This window comes from Bombus fervidus, chromosome 12 (assembly GCF_041682495.2).
Source record: "Bombus fervidus isolate BK054 chromosome 12, iyBomFerv1, whole genome shotgun sequence".
Lineage (NCBI taxonomy): Eukaryota > Metazoa > Arthropoda > Insecta > Hymenoptera > Apidae > Bombus > Bombus fervidus.
Window position 1 is genome coordinate 5,644,958 of NC_091528.1, and position 12,320 is coordinate 5,657,277.

The 12,320-nt window shown below is 26.5% G+C and overlaps 5 protein-coding genes across 7 annotated transcripts; 3 read left to right on the plus strand and 2 right to left on the minus strand.

Moving 5' to 3' along the window:
- Positions 1-111: 111 nt before the first annotated feature.
- Positions 112-1,492, plus strand: Aprt (adenine phosphoribosyltransferase). Its single transcript, XM_072013922.1, has 5 exons — positions 112-279; positions 353-453; positions 602-833; positions 931-1,009; positions 1,095-1,492. The coding sequence occupies exons 2-5, from the start codon at positions 371-373 to the stop codon at positions 1,232-1,234; spliced, it is 534 nt and encodes a 177-aa protein (XP_071870023.1). The 5' UTR covers positions 112-279; positions 353-370; the 3' UTR covers positions 1,235-1,492.
- A 26-nt stretch (positions 1,493-1,518) lies between these two features.
- Positions 1,519-4,507, minus strand: LOC139992735 (TBC1 domain family member 31). The gene is made up of 4 exons (XM_072013888.1): positions 2,836-4,507; positions 2,282-2,751; positions 1,973-2,202; positions 1,519-1,898 (listed from the first exon to the last, which is right to left on the minus strand). Exons 1-4 carry the CDS (start codon positions 4,219-4,221, stop codon positions 1,606-1,608), a joined length of 2,379 nt encoding a protein of 792 aa, XP_071869989.1. The 5' UTR covers positions 4,222-4,507; the 3' UTR covers positions 1,519-1,605.
- Positions 4,508-4,651: 144 nt separating this feature from the next.
- LOC139992753 (DET1- and DDB1-associated protein 1) lies at positions 4,652-6,231 on the plus strand. Its single transcript, XM_072013928.1, has 4 exons — positions 4,652-4,809; positions 5,182-5,320; positions 5,405-5,466; positions 5,549-6,231. Exons 1-4 carry the CDS (start codon positions 4,789-4,791, stop codon positions 5,654-5,656), a joined length of 330 nt encoding a protein of 109 aa, XP_071870029.1. The 5' UTR covers positions 4,652-4,788; the 3' UTR covers positions 5,657-6,231.
- Positions 6,232-6,674: 443 nt separating this feature from the next.
- Positions 6,675-8,091, plus strand: LOC139992743 (protein KTI12 homolog). The gene is made up of 5 exons (XM_072013911.1): positions 6,675-7,059; positions 7,137-7,398; positions 7,476-7,614; positions 7,690-7,752; positions 7,886-8,091. Exons 1-5 carry the CDS (start codon positions 6,900-6,902, stop codon positions 8,081-8,083), a joined length of 822 nt encoding a protein of 273 aa, XP_071870012.1. The 5' UTR covers positions 6,675-6,899; the 3' UTR covers positions 8,084-8,091.
- A 56-nt stretch (positions 8,092-8,147) lies between these two features.
- LOC139992741 (carnosine N-methyltransferase) lies at positions 8,148-12,318 on the minus strand. 3 transcript variants are annotated; one of them, XM_072013907.1, is made up of 8 exons: positions 12,205-12,318; positions 11,373-11,578; positions 10,670-10,877; positions 10,100-10,257; positions 9,820-9,960; positions 9,578-9,740; positions 9,280-9,513; positions 8,148-9,198 (listed from the first exon to the last, which is right to left on the minus strand). In XM_072013907.1, the coding sequence occupies exons 2-8, from the start codon at positions 11,477-11,479 to the stop codon at positions 9,028-9,030; spliced, it is 1,182 nt and encodes a 393-aa protein (XP_071870008.1). In that variant the 5' UTR covers positions 11,480-11,578; positions 12,205-12,318; the 3' UTR covers positions 8,148-9,027. The 3 variants fall into 3 exon arrangements, with proteins under 3 accessions (XP_071870008.1, XP_071870007.1, XP_071870009.1); XM_072013906.1 differs by having other exon boundaries at positions 10,652-10,877; XM_072013908.1 differs by having other exon boundaries at positions 9,030-9,209; positions 10,652-10,877.
- Between the last annotated feature and the right edge of the window lie 2 nt (positions 12,319-12,320).

The following is a 12,320-nucleotide window of genomic DNA, read 5'->3' on the forward strand; positions in this document are numbered from 1 at the left end:
TTTTTACTTATATTTGCAACTGAAATTTTTTCAATTATTAACGATGGAAGTTAAAAATTCAAAACAAATTATTTATCAAAAGTTATGTAATCTCAATATGATAACTTCGAATTAAAAAGTAAATCATAGTTTGTGTTTTGTAACGCAAGATGACGTTTATGTTAATTTTTAACGCAATAATGCACGTGTAACCATAGAGATCACATGATCTTTTAGATTAAAATACGTGTATATAAATTTTTCTTTTTATAATTTCAGTTCCTATAATTTCTTGTTACGGTATGTATACAATTACTTGTTCAGTTAAATGTTATTTCATTATAATACAATGAAAATCGTTTATTGTTTTCAGTATCGTTATTCACTCAATATGAATAAAGACGAAAAAATTCAATTGTTACGAGATGCAATCGATATTTATCCCAATTTTCCAAAGCCTGGCATTATATATCGGTAAATAATAAAATTATATTATTTAATTAATATTATATTTTTTGATTTATTAGGGTTATATAGTTAATGTTAAATACTATCATGTGAAAAATTGCATGTGTTCATAAAGTAATGTTATTGTACTTTGAGCTTTATTATATATTTTCAGAGATATATTTGGAGTATTTCGCAACATTGTAGCATTGAGAGCAATGAAAGATTTAATAGTGGAACACATTTTATTTTTGGAAGTTGACTTGGTTGTAGGTTTGGATTCAAGAGGTTTTCTTTTTGGTCCAATCATATGCATGGAATTGGGAAAACCTTTTTTACCAGTTAGGAAGAAAGGAAAACTCCCAGGAAACGTTGTGCAACATACTTTTACTCTTGAATATGGACAGGTTCATATATAAAACAAAATTTGTAGAGTATTATAATTATAGACATATTTTACTTTAATGTTACTTTCAATATTATTTCCGGGTTTCATTTGTACAGGATACTTTTGAAATACAAACAAAACACATAAAAAAAGGTACAAGAGTACTTATCGTAGATGATTTACTAGCAACAGGAGGTAATTAATATATAATAACAGAAAAATAAATATCTTTAGTATTTTACAAGTAGAAAAATGAGTTTTAATAATAATATGTCCATAGGTTCTATGCTAGCTGCAATAAGTTTAATAAAATCAACTGGTGCTGAAGTGATTGAATGTTTAACAATAATTGAATTAACTGGATTAAAGGGAAGAGAAAGGCTTGATGTACCTGTTCACTCATTTGTTCAATATGATTAATTTTTCTGAAGTAACATAAAATGCACAATTTTTTATTTAAAGGCTTTAGACAATATAAAGTGCAATATTAACATTCTCAAACCAAGCATTTAAATAAAAGAACATTTTTATAACAACAAAACAATATTTTTGTAAAATAAATATATATATAGAAATGTTTTATTATTTTGTAATGCAATTTATGAAGATACTTCATAATACTTACAAATTATAAATATTGTATAAAAATTTTAGTAAATATAAATTAGTAAATCTCAACAGAGTTTTAAATATTGTATAACATCTTTTTACATTAAAATCTTTATTTCCACAAGCATAATACAAAAGAAATATTAATTCTTTTATTATAATCTTGTAATATACAAAACATGTTAGCTATTAACTACTTTTGATTTTTGAGATCTTAAAGAACTCAAAAAGCTTTGTACTTCATATTCTAATTTGTTCACATCTTCTTGTAATTGAAAATAACGTTTTGTTTTACCATTTTTCGAACATACAATATCTTTATCACTTGTAGTATCTAAATTTAAATGCAAGGTATCATGAAATTGACCACAAATACATTCGCAACTAACTTTATATGTTTCTGCTGGTTCTTCTTCTGTTGTTCTTATTTCCCAATTTGCATCAAACAATTGTTGTTTGAAACATTTGTGTGCCTCTAAAAGGAACAAATTTGAATTCCTACAATTTATATTGTTATTGCTGTAATGTTTCAAGAATATATAGTCTTACCCTTTAATCTTGTTTGATTGATTTGATCCATAAAAGCTTTTGCTTCGTGTTCCAGTCTATTTATTTCTGCAATTTCTATAACTTTCTGATTGCATTGATGCATTATTTTTTGTTTTTTCTTCAACTTTTCTAATTCGAGAACAGAGATTTCATCTGTTAAAAATTTGGGAAAATCATGTAACATAAATGGTGGATATGGCCCTTTGGAAGGTAATGTAATTACTTCATCCCTAGAAAACATATTGTGTAATATAGTGCTTAATATAACAATACAAAAATATTGTTACAATCAAAAGAAAATTGCTTTACCTAAGGTAATGGCTGGGATGTATTCTTAATGGTAAATTATTATCAAGCTGTTGAGCAACTTTTAGTAATTCATGTGCGCCAATATGACCTTGTTTAGTAAAATATCTTTTAATATTTTCTTGTGCTTGTAATGAAGAAATGATAATTTCACGGGAACATATACTGTATGCAACAATACTCATCAATAGAAGTGAAGGTTTTTTACAGGATATTAGATTATCCCATAAAATTAACCACTCAGGACCAGATAAGACTTCACTCATACCAGTCTTTAAAAGAGGCCATGCATATTCACTAGATGTTATTCCTCGTTCACAAAAAACATTTAACAAGGACGGATCTGCTTGTAGAAGAATATTTTCTATTATACCTAATACATTTAATGGTGGTAAAGGATGATATTCAAACCACTTTTGACAATAATTCAATAATATAGTTAAAATGAGTTCAAAGCCAAGTAGTAGATCTTTCTGTAATAAAAATAAAGCAATTAATTTCTCTTGATACGTCATCTGTTTCAATATATTATGAATATATATTATATATTTTATTACCTGAAATATAATAAGAAATGGAAAAACTAAATTTGGTAAAAATGAACATTGTACTAATAAAGGACACCATTGTATTAAGCAATGAACAGTAGTCATTAATAATATATGTTTACTTCTACTTGCTAATGGATAGTTTTTTAAAATGTCTGAAGTGAAATTTATATTAGCAGCTTTATTAGCCAAGGCATTATATGAACATTTATTAGCTGGCAAATTTAGAATAGTCGACCATATTAATACTCGATATTTTCCAGGATATTCTCCATATTCTTTTAAAATAAGTATTAATCTTTCTAAGCGTAATTCATGTTTAATGTTTTGTCTAACACATTGTAAGTGATCATATATTCCATGTGCAAGTGGTCTACATGGTTCTGTTAACTTTTGCAAAGATTCACATTTTTTTGAAAATAATTTCTCTCTAATTATTAATTTCAGATGACCTTCCTTTTCTATATATGCTATATACCTGCCAGTGGAAGAAACTGCAATTTTTTTTATTGGTTTGGTAACTTGTAGAATATCAATGACACAAGACTGATTCAAATCAAAGAAGTAAAGATTAGAGCTTGATAAAATACATGCCATTATACTAATTGCTCCATTATCCAAAGATGGTACAAGTGATAAATATTTCACTGCAATAAAATTTTCTGGCAAATTTAAAGTTTTCATTAAAGTCCAGTTACACGTATTTAGAATGGCAATTTTATTTTGAGTGCTAACTATAATCATTGCTCTTCCATTTTGTGTAAAGACAAAGTCTTTAATATTTCGTATTCCAAATATCTTTGCATTGATTTTAACATTGTTTTCTAATTGATTGAAATTCCATACTTGGAAAGTATCATTGTAATAGAGTACAACAATGTGTCCTAAGTTTGAAAAACTTGTCTTTTTTATTATAAAATTTTTTGGACAAGCTCTTAACTGTTGAGCTTTGTTACAGGAGTTTAGACACCATATTATAACTTCTTTATGTGAAGAAGTTAAACAATAATTTTTGTAAAAAGAAACATATACTGGGGGTACCTTATGAGCAATTAACAAGCAAAATTGAGAAACATCTGCATTTATTCTCAATATTTTTATGTCAGCTGTAGCAAGACCAACTAATATTTCAAGTTTATTTATGGGATTAAATGCCACGAATGTTGCTCGTCCGACGTTTCCTAATTTTTGATAGGAAGGACAATTATTCATTAGATCGATGTAATATAAATATCCTGCTGTATCACTTGCAATAAAATGTTCTTCAGTCCAATCAAATGCTATATGCGAAAAATTAACTCTTGACGGACATTGTATCCTTTTAATTGCTTCTGGTTCAAGTTCATAACTATTACTATCAAGTTTTCTTAAATTCTGCCATTTTCTCTTATACATTATATTAATTTTTAAACAATAGATAGTTTCATTTCAGTATCAATGATCTTTAGGTTATGTTTACGTTGAGAAATGTCAAACATGACATTATTTACATCATCCCGGTTTTGCTTGTTTGAAACTTTTACTTGATAGAAAGAATTAAGAAAAAAAAAAAAAAAAAAAAATTGGCGATAAAACTATATAATCATACAATCATATTAAATTATTTAAAAATTATGCTTCTTGCATTGGATTATTTTCTATTGTCACGTGTATATTGTAGATTAACTACTAACTAAATAATAATTATAATTGCGAAATGAAATATTGCTAAATTCTAAAATATGTCGTAACAGCATATTATATGGTTTTTGAATTTTCTATTTTGCCGCTTTGAATTTGTGAAATATTTTTGTTATTTCTTACGTCATTAACTACGTAGTGAGTGAAATAAGATCTAGACAGTTTGGGTTCTGTGGCTGTTTATTGAAATGATGACAGTTGATTCTATATCAATTAAAGAATTTTAAAGATTAATTTCTCGCTAAAGAGATTATTAATATTTCGGGTGATTAATAACGTGATATGTCAGATAACTGCAAAATGGTAATATATATTTTTTATTTTTATTTTATAGAAGTTGTTCCTCGTTGTAATCTGATTTTTAGGTTATACACAACTTGTGTTGAGGTGTTATGAAAGCAAATAATCATCTCCCACATTTCAGTTGTCAAAAATAATTACTTTTATATATCCTCGATGTAATTCTTTTATTAGTAATTGAATAAAATTATTTTAAAATATTTAATTTCTCGTATAATGATACATATAATAAATATAACAGTAATTTGAAAATATTTGCTTTAATGAATTTTATGTTATTTAAGAGAGGTAGTAATTTTAGGTTAATTTATATTAAAAAATTAAATTAATAATTTTTTCTAATTCAATTTTAATCTAACTTATTCTTATTTCTAGTCTGTCGCTGAATTCTTAAAGGGTTTGCCTTCACACAATGAAAATAATTTTGCTAATTTTCATACGGATAGTGGAAATAGAACTTGTGTAAAAAAACCTGCAGTTTATCTTCCTACAAAGGACCATCCTTCAGAACAAAGTAAGATAATTTCAGTATATATTTATGTATTTTTACAATGAATATTAAAAAATAAATGATTATAAATATAATTATTATTTTCAGTTATAGTGACAGAGAAAACAACCATATTGTTAAGGTACCTTCATCAACATTGGGATAAAAATGTAAAAATTATATATATTTTTGTAAAAGTATTTTTTATTAGTATTTTAGATGTGCAGTTTATTTATCAATTATATTTTTCAGCATGCTGATAGAAAACGTGATATTTTATCTGCTAATGGTGATTCAGAAGATGATCTTGCTACAATCCATAACAAAAGGCCACGTCTTGATATAAACCATACCATGTAAAATACACCTTGGTTATAATTTTCATTATTTACTAAACTACATTTCCATTATCTGCTAAACTAATTTTCATTGTCTATTAAACTATGTGATTCTTGAATGTTACAAACATATCTACAGTTCAGAAAAATTATTTCAAAACGTTGCTCTTTTAGTTTTTAAATGTATAATTTGGATTGAACATTATGTGAAATATCAAAAATATAGGAAAAAACGTTTTCAAATAATATTTCTTTAGATATGTAAAGTCATTATAATTTTATGTGATCATTTTATACTACTTTGTATTCTTGAAATTTGATTGGAAAAATTCGTATTAGCACAGTAAATAATGCTCTACATTGCACAATATGTATAAATAAATGTGTTCATTATTACTGGTAAAACGTGAAACTGTAACTAATACAACATATGTACATTACAATTCAGGAAACTACTAAAATTTCTTTAATTCAGGTCGTAATGGACCATTTATCTCGAAATAATTTTATAAATTTATGTTACAAATGCTCATTTTAAATATGTATTGCGTTCTTAGTGGTGTAAGTTTTCAATATATATCTAATTTAAGAAAAATATATGTAATGTTTTATTTTATAAATGTCAGGTTATTTTGTTAAATTTTTTTCTTGTAATATCATGTCAAGATGTAGACAAGAATTTAACTAAATAAAAACCTTGTTAATAAGTATACGATTAGAAAAGTATGGCAATAAATTTTCGTTTTCGAAAAATAAGCAGTATTTTATGTAGATTTTATATTTTTATACTGTATAAAGTACAATTAAAACATAATTTTTTTAGAAACAGGCAGAGTTTTACTCTTCAGTGTCTTTTTATTTACGAAATTTCTGTCATTAGTTTTATCTGATTTTATCTTAAATTTAAAATCTTTTTAAATCTAATGTATAATTCTTAGATTGGTATCTCTGGTGACAGAATAAATTTCCTCTCTGAAATTAAACACGGTTGTAAAGTAAATATACGATCAAGTCTGTAAATAATACAATACCTGGTAATACTATATCTTAATTATTGTCTTTCTATTTTTATTATATGTTCTTATATTATTTTATTTTAAATTTATGTAATTATTCAGTCTTTTGTTCTTCATTTTTTAAAGAATGTATAAGAAACACGTTGTATAGATGCATCGTGAATCTGCATTTAACGATGGTTACGCCTATGATTTGGGATAGGTTAAAGTGTTTATGTTGATTCGTTAATACTAAAAAAATATTTTACTATGCCACTTATCATTATTACTGGTATACCGTGTAGTAGTAAAACAACACGAACTTTCGAATTAAAGGAATATTTTATGAACAAAGGAAAGAATGTAAAAGTTATAAGTGAAATTGATGTTGTTACTAAAAGAGGTTTCGATCGAAATAAATTTTATGCTGGTTAGATACTACTTTATTTTAGTTTTATTATTAAGGAAAAACATTCAGATTTATTTTGATTTTATTATTTGCTGTAGATTCTAAAAACGAAAAAAGTGTGAGAAGTGACATAAAGTCAGCAGCTCAGCGAATGTTAAACACAAATGATATATTAATTATTGACGGTAGTAATTATATTAAAGGATATCGTTATGAGATATATTGTATGACAAAATTATACAAAACTCCTCAGTGTACAATATTTTGTGATATACCAGTTGAGCATGCTTGGTTGTGGAATGAGAAAAGACCAAAATATGAACAATATAGCAGAGAAATTTTTGATGCACTTGTAATGAGGTAATCAAAAGTATCATGGATTAAATGTGACACTGTTCTAATGAAATAAACTCAGAGATTTATAATATAATTCATAGATATGAAACACCAGACAATAAAAACCGTTGGGATATACCATTATTTGCTATATCAGCAGAAGATGATTTAAAATTTGATGAAATTTATAAATCGTTGTATGAAGTAAAAGCACCAAAACCAAATTTAAGTACACAATGTGTTAGTATTGTCATATAATCGACTTAAATTTAAATTGATCAATATATTTTTTAATTTGATTATATCATATTTCAGCCACCATTGTCATCTACTAATTATTTATATGAATTGGATACTATAACTCAAGAAGTAGCTAATGTAAGTTGCTTAAAAATTGTTACTTATTAGCCAAGTATAATAAAATTTGTAGTAAATATTATAAGAGATATTAAACATCATAAACAACATTATTATGACAAATCATAAATATATATTTTCTATTTTGGCAAAGGCAATATTATCAGCTAAGCAATTGGGTATTGAAAGTGAATTTAAGATACCAGGATATAATTTAACAGTACAGAATCCATGTACTGCAGCACAGCTTATGAGGCTACGAAGACAATTTTTAACTTATAGTAAAATGCAACAAATTGAAATTAACCAAATTGCATTATTATTTGTACAATATCTTAATAAAAGTTTGTAAATAAAGAAGGTATTGATACATTTGATCATTAATTATTTTTTACGAGGCAATAAAAATCTGTTAATTAAATTTTCAGAAATGTACTTTTTTAATAAAAAATTACATTAGAGAGTACATCATTAGGCCTATTTTATTTTATAGTAATTTTGGCCTGCATATATTTTGCATTTCAAGATAAACTTTGGTTGCACAATATTACTGACTGTTTGGTTTGTAATAACATAATATCAAGTACATATTATAAACAATTTTGAAACAGATATTTTCATATCTGTGCGATTTGAATATTATATATCTTTGAAAAAATTGATAAAATAACGAATACTACAATAAGAAATACCAGAATTGTGGAATTGCACTCTCTTTATGATATTAATATAGCTCACAGAATTAGACAAGGCAACATTGGTTTGTAAGAGAAATTTGACAAATAAAATGAAATTTGTCTTCAAACCAGTTGGAAAAAATATTGCATAGTACGTACATGCAACCAAATCGAGTTTCTTTTATTTCATATTATGACGCTATTTAGTAAATATCTCAAACAATAAACATTAATGATATGCTAAATCACAAATATTGAACTCAAAAGAAAAATTGCAAAACTGTTATTAGTACTAAAGAAGAATCTCTTTGAACTTGTATCAACTTTTGTCGATATTTAAAACAATAGCTGTATAATTTTATTATCCAATTTGTTAACAATAGAGCTGTCATGTTTGGCAGTTACTTACAGTGAAATGAAATTCTTGATAAAAAAATATTAGTTCACCTTTTAACAATATTTAAAGATTTTTGTTACTTTTTCTAGACTTAAATTACCTAATATTGACTTGTTTCATAAAGTATAACAGCTTTGCTTTTGTAGTAATGAACCTATTACATAATGCATTTACAATTACATCAATTTTTCTTACAAGTGAAACACAGGAAGTCGTCAATAGTTAGTTTTCTTGTTCTTGCATACCATTACTTTCAGTGCCATTTCTATAATTCACATTATTATCTATATGTCTTTTAGGTTTTCGACAAACAAAATATACACTATTATATTCACATTGCAACATACTGTTAACGTTTTGTGCATATCGCGTTTTTACGCGCGTTTCTTCCTTCTAAAAATATTCTAAGTTGTAAAATTCAATTAAGTTTATAGTATTATCTAACAGTCAATGTCCTCTTATGAAGTTAATTACCTCTAATTGAAATCCAAATCCGTGAATCACATCGCGAACTACATCGTAACTTGGTTCTATAGAATCTTCCATTGGCATATCACTAAAATGATACAATAGTGGACCAAGATTTATCCATATACCTCCTGGCTTTAAAATTTTATATATAGTCTCAATAAATTGTACAACATTATTTGCGCAATCTATAAAAAAACACGTGGCTACACAATCCCAATGATTGTCTTCTGTATAAACCTGAGGTACAAAAATAGAAATTTTTTAGATATTTATTTATTTTTTAATGTGTCCTGATATTTACCTCCAGGAAATCCCCAGCTGCCATGGAGAATTGCGCATTTTCTGGAAGATCACTAGGATTTACATCTGGGAAGAACACAGCTTGAGTTTGATGTTCCGGTTTTAAATTATTCATATATTGATGTACCCACGGATGTACTTGATATGAATTTACTCCTCTACATCTATAATGTATTAAATATGAATAGTAAAAGTCATCTTAAAAGGAATACTGTTTGCTAAAAACATTTAACTTTTACCTACTTATTTAATACAAAATGAGAAGCAAAGAGCATAAAAAGGGAAAATTCATTTCCTTGGCAAGTATATCCACGTCTCGCAATTTCATATGCTAGTCTTCCCAAACCTGCTCCAGGTACTAGAATTTGCACGTCTGATGGTGTACTGGAAATTTACCTATCATTTCATACTTTTCTGAACTATGTTTTACTACACCACTGTAGCTATTCTAGATGTCTGAATATATTTTGATGGAACATTTTATTCATGTGTAATATGTTCAGAAAGTTTGAAGGGATCATACCAATAATCTACAGGAAATTGATTCATAATTTCATCTATAATAGGCTGATAACACGCCATTCGCTCTTCGGTACCTTCCACGCTCCAATCACGAACCAGTTGTTTAATGGTTGCTTGAACCTTTTCTTGATCAGCCATTACTGGACGAGGATTTAATGTCTGCAATTAGACCTACCTATATTTTGTACAATAGAATATACTTTTATAAAAAAAGAAGCTTGTTAAAATGATAAAAAAAATCCAAGCTTGAATGAGAGAAATAGGTAAAATATTTCTTCCTAGGCAATTAGTGTTATAGTAACAAAACTTTATATATAAGACACAGAAAGTTTTTTTCAAGAGTGTTAATGGTTAAATTAACCAACAATTAATGACAAGCTATATTGATATAATTTTAAGATTTCTATTTTGAATAAAATAAAATAAAATAAAATAAAATATCATGTGACAGCATGAATACAATTGTGTTTATGTTTAATAAGGTTAATAGAATTAATTAGTCACAATTTTAAAAACATATCATATTGTACAACAGAATATACATGCCACACACCATGTGAACTTTTCTTACACTGTCAGTCTGTGCAGTAGCTGGGCTCACATTTTCAAAAATATGTGCTACATCCTTTATGATAAGCTTAATTATCTCATCATTATTTTCAATACATCTTTTAACTTCTTGCAGATGTTCTCTATATTTTGACAAAAGCTTCTGATGATGAGCTGGAAGTGATAGCAAATATGATTCTGTTTTCTTAACCCTTAATAGTGAATGATTTCTGTAAAAAGAAAATTATGATATAAGTAATATTTATAATATTATTATATTCGTAAATTTTAAGCTTCATGCTTTACACAATTATAGTTATACAATCATGAATATTAAACTAATCTAAGTAGGACAGCAATTGAAAAACATAGTCATATCATAATTGAAAACCTATACATTTTTCTTGCCAAATACTCAAATTATGATACGTTTATTTTTTAAAACTATATTACAGTAATGTAATGTAAAAAATTATTCCTATAATTGTAGGATAACTATGAAAACTACAAATAAAATATAATTCTGCCATATCGTTGAAGGTTAAGCTGTGATATTAAGAAGTTTTGACGATAATCGAAAAATTTTGAACGATATCTTATAAAGTTATCCGGAGTACTATGTTCGATGAAAAAAGCAAAAGAATAAGAGCAATAAAGATAAGAACGAAACATCGATTCGAGGATTAGAGTCAATCAAACAAAACGATTTTTCATGATATACTTACTTGTAATATTTAAAAGCTGAGACGATACGTTGAAAGTGTTTCCTCTCTTCTTCATCCTCGTAAGTGTCGTGCATTTTTTTTGGATAAGGATTCGACATTGTTTCCATTTTTATATTCGAACGTGGAGCTTAGTATTTTAATGAGTTTTTTAGCACGACGTTCAGTGGCGGCTTTCTTGGTGCACGCGTTATGACGCGTTCGTAGTACTACGATAAATTATTCTTTAAGGCTGAATCGTCAGCAGATTTGAATTTATTAACAAATACGCATTGAGATAAATATCATTTCATTTCTTTTAATATGTCAAAAATATATTTTATATATAAAGGAATAACATTGTTCGGTTACATATGATATCAAGCTTTTTGTAATTTTAATCACAAATACAAAAAAATATAAAATACTTGTAATAATTAAAATATGTATATGTATGTATAGGCTCTAGTATAACCTAATATAATTTATATAAAAACTCACATTTGTCTCTTAATAAGAGAAAATATTTTATGTTTAAACATAAAAAGGCAAAATAAGATTTTGTTGACTTCATTTCTTAATTTTACACTAGAATAGGTTATATGGTGTAATTTTTCTATATGATTCATTACAATTAGCAAGAAATATATTACTTAAAAAAGTGAAAAAAAAAAAAACTTTAAGAGTAACTATTATCGTTTAATTCCTTATGATACAATGATCTATAATCTACACGATAATTAAAGCTGCTTCAGAAATTCAAATTTTGTTAAGAGTCAAATAAAATTTGATTAATACTTGTTTCAATAATTTGGCATTATTGTAACGCAGGAAATCTATAAAATTTCTCGTTTACCACAATTGGAAACTGTGCCAAGGCACAGCTTGCATATCCGCAGAGTTTCTATAGCTGTTGCAAGTTGCAGGTAGCTCTCTGTCGTCCACGCCATTTTTAAAAGGAGCTCAGTCGCT